The sequence below is a fragment of the Heterocephalus glaber genome, unplaced genomic scaffold (assembly GCF_053883595.1).
Source record: "Heterocephalus glaber isolate CG9 unplaced genomic scaffold, H.glaber_assembly_v1.0 deba00001724, whole genome shotgun sequence".
In the NCBI taxonomy this organism is placed as follows: domain Eukaryota; kingdom Metazoa; phylum Chordata; class Mammalia; order Rodentia; family Bathyergidae; genus Heterocephalus; species Heterocephalus glaber.
The window spans coordinates 956,386-970,347 of NW_028258435.1; the positions used below are offsets into that span (position 1 = coordinate 956,386).

General features: G+C 44.8%; 1 protein-coding gene across 3 annotated transcripts in view; it reads left to right on the forward strand.

Annotated features, from left to right (window-relative positions):
• Nbas (NBAS subunit of NRZ tethering complex) overlaps positions 1–13,962 on the forward strand; it is a gene marked incomplete at its 5' end in the record, with an annotated part of 266,027 nt that overhangs the window by 48,594 nt on the left and 203,471 nt on the right. For all 3 annotated transcript variants that reach the window (XM_087199614.1, XM_087199615.1, XM_087199616.1), the window contains 2 exon segments: positions 1,796–1,864; positions 6,600–6,728. In XM_087199614.1, the coding sequence (XP_087055740.1) occupies positions 1,796–1,864; positions 6,600–6,728 (198 nt within the window).

Consider the following 13,962-nt stretch of genomic DNA (forward strand, 5'->3'; position numbering starts at 1 on the left):
AATGACTAGAGATGTTGAACATTTTTCCTATACTTTTTGGCTATTTGAACTTCTTTTGAGAAGTATGTAGTCAGTTAATTTCCTACTTTTTTATTGGGTTCCTTATTTTGTGGGGGTTAATTTTTTGAGTTCTTTGTATATTCTAGATATTAGTCCTCTCGCAGAAGAGTAGCTGGTAAAGATTTTCCCTGATGCAGTGGGTGTCTCTTCACTGTTAGTTGCTTCCTTTGCTGTGTAGAGGCCTTTAATTTAAAGTAGTTTGTTTGTTGATTCTTGGAAGTCTTTTCTGTTCTTGTGGCTTCAGGTACTTCCCTGTGCTGTCGTCCTACAGTCTCAGAGTTTCTGCTTTCTGTCTAGGGTTTCGATGTATTTTGATGTGATCTTTGCACAGGACAGGAGAGGGGGAATCCCGCTTCAGTCTTCATGGCGCTGCCTACTTCTCTCAGAGCTTTTGTTAAAGAGGCTGTCTTGTGGCCAGTGTATGTTTTTGGTCCTGTTACAAAAATCCAATGGCTGTGGGAGCTTGGGTTTGTTTTTGTGACTTCTCTTCTGTCTCACTGGTCTGCACCTGTTTTAGTGCCAGTGCCATGCTCTTTTTAACTAGGTCTTTAAGAGTAGAGCTTGACATCCAGTAGAATAGTGACTCCTCCAGTGTTGCTCTTTTTGCTCACGGTTGCTTTGGCTGTTCTGGGTTTTTCCTGATTCCACATGAAATTCAGGATTCCTTTTTTGTCCTGTGGAGAGTGTTGTTGGATTTTAATAGGAATCGCATTGAATCTGTACATCGACTGTTTTAACAATATTAGGTTGTACTCATCCAAAAACGTGGGGTGTCTTTCCATTTTCAAACACGGAGCATCTTTCCATTTCTGATGTCCTCTTCAGTTTCTTTCCTGTCTGGCATTTTGACTTGCCATAATGCTTTTGAGGCTCAACTGTTGTGTAGCATGGAGTAGTACTTTGTTCCTTTTTATAGCTGACTAATATTCCTTTGTATGGATAGACTGCATATTTTTTATTCATTCATTGGTTAATAGACATTTGAGTTATTTTCATTTTTTGGCTATTGTGAATAATATTGCTGTGAACATCCACTTAGAAGATTTGTTTGAGTACCTGACTTCAGTTCTCTTGGGATAGGCCTAGGAAGGAATTGCTAGATTATGATCTTGTGCTTAACTTTCTGAGGAGCTTCCAAAGTTTTCCACAGTGGCTGTACCATTTTACCATCTCTCCAGCACTAAGGTGGGAGTGTCACAGTTCTCTATATCTGCTACAGTGATTATTTTCCATTTCTTATTGTCATCGTGTTTTCTTGCTTGTGTAAGTATATTTATTAAATCTAAACACAAAAATAGTGTTATGTTTTATTAAGTTACTTTAAATATTGGTTTCTAAATGATGATTTCTAAAGTATAGAATCAGTTCTCACTGAATGAAATTTCCATTGGAAGATCTGCGTTATTCCCTGGTGATGCTGGGTAACAAAATGGTAGCTGGGGATGGTCTCAGTTGAGAAAGGATCACAGTTGGTTCTAATTTGAGTCAGTTGTCTTAGACTTTCCATCTACAGATTTGACAAAGGTGTTTGATCTTGGATATATTTTGTACAATTGTAACACTTGAATTTTTTTCCCAAACAGAACGGTATCACCAAGATCCCTTACAACTATTAGTGATTTTTTTTTAACCCCTTAAAAAAATCTGCTGTAGTTTTCATTTCATGATAAAATGACTTATACCTAAGAATCCATTCCATTAATCTTTCTTTGTACGGTGTGCATTTGTTTTGTAGGCACCAAAGACACTGGGACTACTGAGGATGTTAAGCACCAAGCTCTATAGCCACCAGGGCCAAGAACAGGTAATGCCAATCCACTTAACCTCATGTCCTCAGGCGTCGTCATCAGAATCCCTTCTCAGGTAGATCTGCATGAACCTTGAGTGGTTTAGATCTTCACCTGGGTGTGTCCGTAACTATGCACAACTCGAGTATATGCACTAGGAAGCATTTATAGAGCTGTTTACTGAACATTTGTGAATGTTAATGTCTGTCAGTCCTAACTCAAAAAATACAAAGAAAAAATGTAGAAAATAAAAACTAGTCCTCTTATGGTCTGAAGATACAGCCTGAAGAATTCTTGTCTTAGTTAACTTTTCTCACTGCTGAGAAAATACCTGCTAACCAGAGTTAAAGAACGAAGGGTTTATTTAGCTCACAGTTTGTAGAGGTTTCAGTCCGTAGGCTGGCTCCAAGGCAGAGTGGCCTATGGCAGAGGGGCATCACAGAGGAGAACAGTTCATTGCACACAGAAGATAGCAAAAGCAACAAGAGACCTTAGCAGCCTCTTTCTGCCCCTTTTATCTTATGTAGACTACTTAGGGCAGGCAGCACTCACCCCCTTAATCCTAGCGCCCTTGAGTCCAGCATTGCACCATGAATCAATTCCAGTGTCACACACTCTTGTTCCAACTGCCTCTGAAAAAGCCCCACATGTGACCGCATGTGACTTTGGGAGGACATCTAGACACAAGCCATCACAATTCTCCTAGAAGCGTCATGTGACATTCGTATTTTTTATCTTAAAAAACATAAATTTTTCATCCATAATAAATCGTTCTAAAATTAACAATAAAAGCCTCCCGAAATGTGAGCTTGTCGGTGCTCCAGGAGGAAGGGAGCCCTGTTGACCAGGGTTTCAGGTGCCATTGTCTTACCTTTGTGTGACCTAGCTAGGGAGGCGGCAGCTTCCTTCTGAGCACCAGTGACAGGCTAGGGTGGCCTCTCCCAGAGCTCTCTTGGGCCTCTCAGGAACTGTAGACCCCCCTGGGAGAATCGCCTCCCATCCCAGTCTTGGGCGGAGTCACATGGCCTGATTTCTCTGTCTCCTCGCTGCCTTTACTGAGCCAAGGGGACATACTCAGTATGCACGCTGCCGCTGTGTGCACATGTCATATGTGTGTTTTCCACGTTAAGCTCAGAGCCTGCCTCTGCCACTGGCTTCAGCTGATCACATGTTCTGGAGAGGTCTGCCATTCTGTCTGTGGTGCTGGGCAGGTAGCACACTCTTCCTCGTTCACTTTGGCTATATACCTGTCCTCAGGCTGTGTTCTCTGTGGCTATGTCATGGGCTTGTCTGTCAGGTAAAAGGGCAGAAAACCAAGACCAGACCAGGCCACAACAAGCCTTTATTAGGGGAACAGACCTGCCGGGCTGTCTCCGAACAAAGGAGAGACAAAAGCAACGTGGCGGGGCAGCGAGTGCCTTGTATAGGAGCAGGGGCGGGGCTCATAGGAGCTGAGGCGGGGTTGAGTGAGGTGTGGCTAGGGACTGGAGGAGCCGGTGACGTCACTAGTTGCCGGGAGGAGAGCAAGCTTCAGGTTACTCTTTCGGTGGGAGTAGGGGCATGTTGGGAAGAAGGCAGCTATTGTATACAGCAGCCACCCTAAACTGGAGGGAGATCTGTCATTGTCCTCGTTGCAGTTGAAGAAATGGGCAGGACTGAGCAACTCAGCCCGCCTTGGCGTTTGTTCTTACTTGCCCTTTTCCTCTGTGGTTTCCTTCTGTCCCCATATCGGCACTTGGAACCGTGACTTGCCTGGGCCCTGGACCCTTTTCCCTTTGCCATTCTCCTTAATATTGAAATAAAGTGCTTTATCTTTAACAGTGTTTAGAGGGTTCATATTTTAGAAACTCTGTTGAGCATAGTTAAGCGAGAATGTGGCATTTCAGTGTTAGTTCTTTTTTGTTTGTTTTTGAGACAGGATGTCCCTATGTAGTTCAGGCTGGCCTTGAACTCGTTTGTAGCCCAGGCTGTCCTTGACCTCTCAGCAACCCTCATGCCTCAGCCTCCTGAGTGCCAGGATTACAGGCGAGTGGCCCTACGCCCAACAATATTCACTTACTGAGTAAGCCCTCACTTTGAGTCGGGTGGGGTTAGGCTGAGCATAGATAGATGAATAGTTACAGTGTACTTCCTCAGGCGCCTGCAGTGTGGTAGAATAGGCCTCGAGGGCCACGTTACACTTTGTGCTCGTCCTCTGCTGTAAATCACAAGTCATTGGCATGCAGCAGAGGGGACCCTCACTTGTCGGGTGACACCTGGCTGGGAGCCGGAAGTGAGGCGGAGTCCCCTACAGGAGGGAACACAGCTATGGTTACAGTGATACGTGATACGAAGAGTGTCCTTGGTATGCCTTTGCTGGGGTATCGACCCTTAGGTGCTTGCTTTTGGTTTTCCGTGCTTATTTTATCTGGATCAACATAGTTACAGTGATATTCAGAACGGGAATTATTTGTGGGTTGCTGTTTTCTATTCTTCTCTGTGTCCCATCTGGTACTTAGCAGAGATGTGCTTGATTGTGCGTTTGGCATATGAATAGGCAGTGGAGATCCTCTTACCGGTATCAAGGGCACCAGCCTTTGTTCTTCCCCTCCGAGCTCCCGAAGGCCAGTTGCCTGGACCCTGTTGCTGGCTCTTCTCTTGGGTGGCTCTCGGTTCCTTCGCTCACCGTCAGGGTCCTCTGTGACTGAGCGGAAGCAGGGGAAGCAAGGAATTCACGTCCTTGTATTTGATCCTCCTCCACGAAGTGCTGTACTAGAATCGTAAGTCTTTGGGCTTTTTGAAAAGACCTTTTGAGTTTAGTGCTCTAAAACCAGTGCTTCCCAGTTGATAGGAAAAAGTTTTAGATAACTTAGTAGATTGAATATTAAGGTAGTGGTAGAAGCGAAATATGTAATGTGTTCCTTTAAGATTTGCTTTTCCCATAACTCCTTGTTTAAGGTGACGGTTATCTGACTCTTTAACCAGTAACTTCATTAACCTAACAAATTTGCAATGGCTTGGTGAATTTACAATGTATATGTGCCTATCTTGTGTCTATGACTTGTAAATGGGAACTGGAATTGTATTTGCACATCAAAGACCACTCAGGATGAGATAATGGCTAAAAAGGATACAAAAAGGGAAACACTGAACAAAGGGGGGTTCAGATATTAACCAGATCAGTTTCTGGTGGTCCCGCCCACTTGCAAGTAGAAATTTTATTATTTTATCTGAATTCTGTGTCTCTGTGCATTTCTTTCCAAGATTTCTGGAACACAGTAAAGACGTGAATGTTATGCACATTATCTTACATGTAACTGTCAGGCAGACCAGGCCACAACAAGCCTTTATTAGGGGAATAGATCTGCTGGGCTGTCTCTGAACAAAGGAGAGACAAAAGCAATATGGGCGGGGCAGGGAGAGTCTTTTATAGAGAATGGGGTGGGGTTTGTAGGGGCTGAGGCGGGGTTGAGTGAGGTAGTGACTAGGGAATGGAGGAGCCGGTGATGTCACTAGGTGGTAGGAGGTGAGCGAGTATTAGGTTACTTTCTAGGCGGGAACAGGGGGATGCTGGGAAGAAGGGTTTATTCTTTGGTGGGAGCAACCATCTTGTCATGATGTCACACAGGGGAGGGGGCAAGGCATGATAGGAAGAGGGCAGCTACTATACATAATAGTTGCTGAGGTAGTGGGAGACCTGTCAACTCTCAGTGGGCTAAAATATTCACTGAACTCTGTGAAGTTAGGGAGTTATGTGTGTCCACTGTTGATTCTTCTGCTTGTGGAAGTGTCTGGTGTGTGATATTTATTAGTGAATATGTAATATTCATTAAGTGCTTGTGGAATGTTGGAAGAATCAAACTTATAAAATTATTTCTTATTGATCTGAAGTTTCTTTCTTTAAGAATATGTAGTAATTCAGGATGCTTTGAATATATACACTAGAATTTTTACTTTCATTTTAACATATCTTGTATATTTGGAAGATATGGGAAATAGATTAGTCATTTTAATTGTTTCATAGAGATGATAGGTAATTAAAAAAGTGAGGCAATTTAAGCTACTCTTATACAAAAGATGTGGCATTTAACATTAAAAACCCTGTCAGTACAGATAGAAATTATATAACAATATTTGAAAGAAGGTACAATTCCTACTCTAAATATTGCTGCCAATTGCAGAGGCTTTAATTAGTGTTTTTAATTAAGAAAAGATCATTTGGACATTCGAGGTAGTGGGTTAATGTAAGTAGAGGATACAGGAAATCACATTAAGCAAATGTGCAGTTTAATGACTTTTTGGAGAGCAACTTTATTGAAATATTCATAGAGTACAGTTCACTTGTTTAAAGTATACAATTTACTGGTACCTAGTATATTCACAGAATTGTGCAACCATCCCAATAGTTAATTTCAGTTACAACTTTGTCACCCGAAAAAGACACTGTACCCCTTAACCATCCCTTGTTAGTGTGGGCCCTTATTTCATGGAATTCACAAGCTAGTAAAGACCAACCCTATTGAGAACTCCTGACAATTTACGTGTGAATTGTATACTTTTGGTTTAGTATTGCACATAAATTATGACACTATAAAGTAGACAACAAAGGCCTTGAGTTCATGTGTGCCGGAGCACATTCATAGTGCAGTGGTGGGCACAGAACCCCGATCATTAAGACTGCATATAACATGGCACCTGGGGAGTGTCTGGTAATTCTGGGGTCGTTTCTGCTTGTCCGAAAGCCTGTGATCTGACCTTGTGGTTCTTGCACAGGATGGGATCTTCAAGATGAGCCTCTCTCCAGATGGGAACCTGCTTGCAGCCATCCACTTCTCGGGGAAGCTGAGCGTCTGGGCTGTGCCGTCCCTCAGGCAGCTGCGCGTATGGGAGCAGAGCGAGCAGGTGGGTCCCAGGGCCGGTGATGGTGAGGCCTGCTCAGTGTGGTGCTGCAGGCTGTGGCTCACGGCTGTCACGTTCCTCAGTGACGTCATAGTGTCGGTTGATAGCACAGCAGGATGATGAACAGTCATGTCCTGAGTACCGGTTCTAATTTGTAGTGCAGCACATGCTGCATACCAAGTGTGTTCTGTCCATTGCACGCATTTCCTTTTGCTCTTTGACATTCTAAACATGCAGAATGGAGGTGTTAAAATTGCAACAAAAGCTTCCCTCACCTCGGCGGAGCTGGTGGTGCCCGTCTTTTTCTGTTTCATGATTAGTTTGGGTTTGTACACATGAGGATGAATTCTGTCCCCTCACCCATGCTTCCTTGTGTGCAGATACAGCATAGTGGGTAACTTCGTGATCTAATATTGGATCAGGCTTCCTGGATGACTGAAATGGGTTGGTGCTGTAATAAAGAGAAATATTATTAAGCAAGAAACAATTAAGCAAAAGGTAGAGAAATAGAGAAAGTGGCTCTACATTTTCTGACCCTATTCACGTGTGTAAATTGATTTTTTAGGTATTGTTATTTTAATATGTGCAGCTTTTAGGAGATTTCCCCATTTTAGTTACTTTTCTCATTGCTGAGACAAAATGCCCAACACCCAGGGTTAAAGGAGGAGGGGTTTATTTTAGCTCATAATTTGTAGAGGTTTCAGTTCACAATTGGCTGGTTCTAAGGCAGGATGGCATGGCAGAGGGGAGTCATAGAGGAGAAACAGTCCATGGTGTGATGGGGCAGGCAGAAGGCAGCAAGCAGCAGCAGCAGCAGCAAGCTTCTCTTTATACTCCATCCAGGCTACACATCTATTGATTGGTGTCACCCACGCCCAGAGTGGGGCACCCTTCATCCCAGCATTACACCCTTAATCCACATTCATAGTCCCTAATCCAGCCTCCTTTGAAACTTACCACCTATGACCATATGAGACTTTAGGGGGGACCTCTAGACACAAGCCATGACACTGCTTATTCCCAGTCACCTCCAGTTTGATGCGACTCCCTGTATCTACATCTCTCTCACTCACTGGAGCTGAATTTAAGTGGAAGAGGTGCTCCCAGGCTGCAGCCTTGCCAGCCACAAATGAGGTGCATCCCCTCTGCTCTGGAGTCGCAATGGAGGCAACTGATGTCCTCTGCAGGGGTGGTCGCTTCTCAGAACTGCTCAGCACCCTTGGCTGTTGAGGCCCCTGTTGGGGAGGCGGTTGGGCTACACTCAGGGCATCTGTTTCTCTACTTCACATTACTCATGCTTCCTAAGGCATGAGCTGTGCTTTGGATCCATATTCAGACAAAAGGCATTATTCAGATAATTGCTCCAAAATACTATGTATTTTTCTTGGTTAGCACGGTGTGACAGTGTGGAAGGATGGTGCTGTTCTGTCTGTATTTGGGAACTTTTCCATTTGGGCAGCATGTTTTCAGATGGTGGAACTGAATAATAAGAGCATTTCTTCCTGCTCCCCCTTCTGTTTTCTTAAATTATTTTCCTTCACCTAAACGAAGTATTGATCAACTTCTGAGGGACTCTGCAGATTGCATCTTGTGAATGTCCTAGGATATTGTGCCTGTCGTGGGAGAGCTATCCATAATGAAATTGATTAGCACGTGCTATTGTTTGCTGGGATTCTGGGGACCCTTGTTCACTTGCAAAGATAAATTGCATCTTGTTTTGGTCCCCATGGGCGCTCACTCAGCTTTTTTTTTTTTTTTTTTTTTTACTGATTAAGCCTTTTTTTCTTTGTCATTAGTTTTATTTGATGCCATTGTGATTTATTTCTCTTTAATATCATTCATTGATTAAATTTTTATAGTTGTTCTATTCAAAAAATCATAAAAACTGTTTGAAAACCTTGAAACCTGGGAATGAATAAATTAGATTTTGTCAGGGGTTTTAAATACACAGTCAGAAAAGAAACGGCAGGAAAGGCAGGGATTTTAGAAGCAGAAGAAGAGGCCCTGCAGGAGGGGCGAGCGCAGGGTAGAGGCGTGTCCGTGTGCCTCAGTGGCCGTCCTCCGCACAGAAGCACCTCGGGCTCTGGGGGGGCAGAGCAGTTGGTGCTGCTGCCGCCTGGCCGCCGAACTGCCTCCCCCGTGGCCGATCCCACACTCCCTGACGGTCCTTGGGTTCCAGGTCTGTCGGATAGGGGAGGCAACTTGGTTCCCAGGCTGGTGGTGGCTCTTACGTAAGTCTTCCCAGTTACACAGGAGCTTCTCTTGATTTGGTTGCTATGAATGGTTTCCCTTGAGTGCCTGAGTCACCTGGAAAACACAGGTTCTTGGGTTCGTGGAATGGAAAGCTTGGTTGGCATCACCAAGGACATGTCCCAGGCCGTGGTGGCTGTGCCCACTGCTGCCTCACACCCCAGCCAGTTCTGGCCTCAAAAGAAATTTTAGTCGAAAGTTGGGAACATGGAAGGTGTTTATTTTTATCCAGTTTTTCCTTTAAAATCCCAAGGCTATATAGAGGTTGCAGCACCAGCGCCTGTGCCATCTCCTGCTCTGGACCCTGTGCAGCTTCCATTCCCCCTCAAGCCCCTCTCCTGTGCTCCGCTTTTGTCAGACTCTCTCTCCTGTGCTCTTGAAGCTGCGATTCATCATAAACACACCCGTGAGGCTTGGCCTCCACATGTGCACCAGCTCCCTCCATAACGCTTATCAAGTCCTGCACAACTTAGTGGATGGAGGTGCATCGCGGACAGGAGGTTCTCCGGCAGCATACAAAGTGTGCTCTCCTATCGGCATCTCTTGTTCCTTAACGAGCGCTTGCTTTGTTCTGGGTTACGCAGGGAGAAAGCAGTGAGCCGAACTTGGATTTCATATCTCTCTGATTCCGATGTCTGTGCCCTTCCCATGAGCATGTGAAAAAATAAATACATAGAGACAGGTGGAAGAAAGCTTCGTTAGGCGAGTGGAACGCCAGCGTATCCAGCCCACGCTCGTATCCCTTGATGTTTGGCATGTCCTGAGTTTAGGAACGTTCTTTCATTTGAAAGATCAGATTTGTGTGCAGTAGGTTAGGAATTATGTTTTGATTATTCATTTTTACAAGGCTTCTTTTGTCTATGATGGTCTGTAAAAGCACAGTGATAAACCCTGCTTCTTAGCAGGTGCAGTACAGATTTCTTCAGCCCCGGCAGATGTGTGCAGCTCTTGACCTACATAGTGTGTACCCGGTGCCAGAGTGGACTTGAGAAGCTGTGCTCTGTAAGCCTGACACTTAGAGTAGAGTACAGGACCCTTGTGAGTCAGTGGCCGTGGGGCCCAGCAGGGGAGCGTGGACAGCTGCACCCTGAGACCTCCAGCTGTACCTGGGAATCAGTCACATTCAGTTGAGTGTTTTAGACTGGACTTTAGTGTATGTGTTAGTAAGATCCTCCATCCTGTAGAAAGTGCAGTAAAACATATATAACTGTTCTATGAAATAGAGCAGGTTGTTCCTCTATGTATGGTAACATATAGTAAGTCCCCGACTTAGGAACATTCAGGTTGTGAACTTCCAGAGATATGAATGGACCTTACTGTTGGTTTTTTTGTGCTTTTCATTGTGAAAGTTCACAACTCAACTGTTTGTAATTTGTGTCAAAGGTGTATAAGACTCATTTTTTCAGACTTGCAAATGAATCTGACTTATGAATGTTCTTCCGGAACAGAACTCATCTGTAAGTTGGGGACTTAACTGTAATTGTAAAATAATAAAATTCAACTACTTATTGAAACTCTACTAAGTTCTGGAGCAGGAAGTATGGTAAGTTCTCAGTTCTTGCCCTTAAAATATTGATAATCTTGAAAGGAAAATGATAAACAAAAGATTAAAATAACCTGCTAATATTGTAAAAAGATAACTGTCTTGCTAAGTTCCCCAGGCTGGGCTTGAACTTTATTTGTTTGTTTGTTTGTTTTTTGTTTGTTTTTTCTGGTACTGGGAATCGAACTCGGGTCCTTGTGCTTGTGAGGCAGACAGCGGAACCACTGAGCTAAATCCCCGGCCCCCCAGGCTTGAACTTTAGATCCTCCTGCCTCAGCCTCCCAGAGAGCAAGGATTATAGATGTGTGCCGCCACTCCTGGCTCAAGATTCCATTTTCATTCAGATTTTCTGGCTTCGTAAGCTGAGCCGTTGTTCCAGTATTACACACTTTCTACCTTCAGTCCCAACTTCTATCTGGTAACTGAGGTCCCAGTGTCTGAGATGAGTATAGTGGAAGGGAGGGGTGTTATCTTGAAGTCTGTTGAGTGACAGCCTCTGGCTCAGGTGGCTCATTGCACAGGGGGCCCAGAGGTGTGCAGATGTGCAGGGATACGTGGGCAGTGTCACGTTGACGCTTACCAGAGCCACAGGTGCCTGTGCCTGAACTCATCACTGAGTTCCTTTAAAGATGAACCCAGGCTCTGAAAAACCCTGAGACAGCTGCAGCTTTGTCTTTCCCCCAGGGATCGAGGGGCTCGGGCGGGGCTCCGAGCTCTGCGTCTCCACTGTGGTGATGCGTTTGGAACCTCGTCGGGTTCGAACCTGTGAAGGAGCCTGGGAAGGAGCCGATGGAGGACCTCACACTCTGCTGGGATGGCAAATCCCGCTCATTCAGAGCGTTCTTGGGGTAGTTTGTGGCTTTATCAGTTTTTATAACATGCTTTGAGTGACTGAGCATTTCCTCTGTAAACCCTAATGATTAGAGATGGCTATGGAGGTGCCTAGCCTGATTTACTCCCATCCAGTTTGGGGTTGACTAAGTACCTCGGCTTTTGTTGTCAGTGTGAAAACCCATCTGGCTAGAAATCTGTGAGTATTAAATTTTGTTCATGTCTGGAATAGAATAAAATGGCTTAAATGGTTTTTATTTCACACATTTCCCATATGTTTGTATCTTTGCATTTCATAGTTGGCCTTCATTTTTCTCTGGAGAAGTTTCTTACTTGCCTCTTTGTACTTATCTTTCCTGTTCTTCTTTTCTCTTTACATATAAAAGGTGTTAGGCTAACTCTGCTAAGAGGGCGAATCAGTGAAGGCTAAGTGGGAAAATGGCAGTTTATGCGGCTCATCTTGACAGAATCCACAGCTGTCTTCACAGCTTGGTTAACTGTGAGCTCTTGGAGAATTGGTGCAGAATGCATCGTATCGATAGGCTCTGTGGGAGTAACACATTAAGCACTAATAAGTATTCGTGGAATGAAGAAGCACGTGAAATGCTGGTTTTGAGTGTTGGCAGCAGGGACTTCATTATGTCTGGATTCTGGTGGTTAAAAACACCCAGCAAATCTAGCTTTTTGGTCAGAAGCAAACAGTGCTCAGCCCTCATTGTCCCGTACAGAGTGCACATGGAGCAGCACGTCGTCCTCTCAGTACTGCTACACGGGGCAGCAGCTTTGGTGTCTTTGGCTCCTTGCAGACATATGGAGGCTGGGATATGTTGGGGCAGGAAGTGTGATTTCTTTCCTCACTGTTTACCTAAGGGTCAGGACACACCTCTTACAAGAGAGAAAAGCGTGACACGTTTGTTTAGTAACAGACGATTTTTCTCCTGGTCTCCTGCTCACCTGAATTTGGAAAATTTACTTTCTGCACCAGGTGGGCACTCCAGACAGCCAGCCAGGAGAGCCAACACCTGCACAGAACGCTCCTCCCTCTCCATGCCAGCCTCTTGGTGTGTGTCCAGGTGTCCCTGCAGGCTGTGGAGGAAGTCAGTGCCTCAGCTCTCTCATGTTGCGGAGCGGAAACTGTTGGGGCAGGGTGGGCCACTGTGGACGTTCCCATAGCAGAGGACAGGTGATTGAGCAGAGAGTACAAGTCCTTCAGCTACAGTTTCAGGTGATACCAGAGATGCAGAAGTGAAGACCCAGAGACCCAGGCAGAGCCGCGTGCGTTTGTGTCTAGGTTTGGTGACGCAGGGCCAGTGTGTAAGAAGGCGATCGGGTGAGAAGCATGGTGGAAGAGGCACCTGCAGGCTGTCCGTCCAGTCTGCTGGGCTGTCCGGAACTCCCTACCTGGCTCGCCCCCTGTGATCCTCAAGGGATGAGGGGGAGCGTCGCCTTCTGAGGGTTCCTGGCATGCTCCAGAGGACAGGACTTCTGCTTTCTGTAGCCCTGGGCCAGCGGAGTCAGCTTCCTGGGACTCCTGCAGGGAGAGTGAGGTGCTGGAGATAAGGACAGAGGCCGGAAAGACCCTGCTCCCAAGCCCTCCTCAGTGGCCTTCAGTTCAAAGACCTGAGCCTGCCAGACTGCCACACTCCATGTATCCTGTTCCGAACCCTGGCAAATGCTGAGGAGTGACAGGGGGGCTCCCGCTGACTGATGAAGACAGCTAGTGAGACCTGTAGATGAGATGGTTATTCTGTAGCTTGTTTCTCAGGAACAACCCTTGTGAAATTTCATTATAATCTGTCTGTCCTTACACAGGGCCTAGTCTAAGAGTCAAGCACAGGGTTTTATCTACACTGCCCTGTGTGCTCTAGAATGGAAGTAGGAGGTGCCCTGGGCATCACAAACTTGTACGGTCCTTGCAGGGTGGGTTGGAGACCTCAGAAAATTAATTCGAAAGAGCCCCGAAAAAGATCACTAAAGATACCAGATTAGTTGATTGTTTTCTGTAACATGTACCTTATTGGATTCTAATTCTTGGAAACTTAATCATCTTTTTTGGTGTTTAAGGAAACTGTAATGCCTCATTTCTTCCCTTGGCAGAAAAATTGCCTTTTGTTGTAGCTGTTTTCCTGGTAAAGTTTAAAAATTATGTCTTCTGATCTCCGGGACAGCACTCAGTGATGCGCAGTAGCGATGACAGGAAGTTCTTTTAGCCTATGGGAAGAAATAGGCTTTTTAATGTTCTAAATCACGAGCCACTAATAAATTGATAATTAAATAGGTACACTTTGTTGCATTAGATGACAAAGTACATTTTGTTTAAAATGCATTTCTTTTTATAATATGTAAAATATTTTTAGTTGACAATAACTGTATGTATGTGTAGGGTACAATGTGGTACTTCAGTACACGTGTACAATGTATAATGACTGAATTTGGGCGATTAGCATACCCCTTCTCCCTGAATATTTGTCGCTTGTTTGTGTTGAGAACTTTTGAATTCCTCTCTTGTAGTTCTTAATGAAATAAGTAATGCATTGTTGTAAAGTACAGTTACCCTGTTGGTGACACTGTTTTGCTGTTTTTTGGTTTTGTTTTATTTTCTTTAGATTTAAG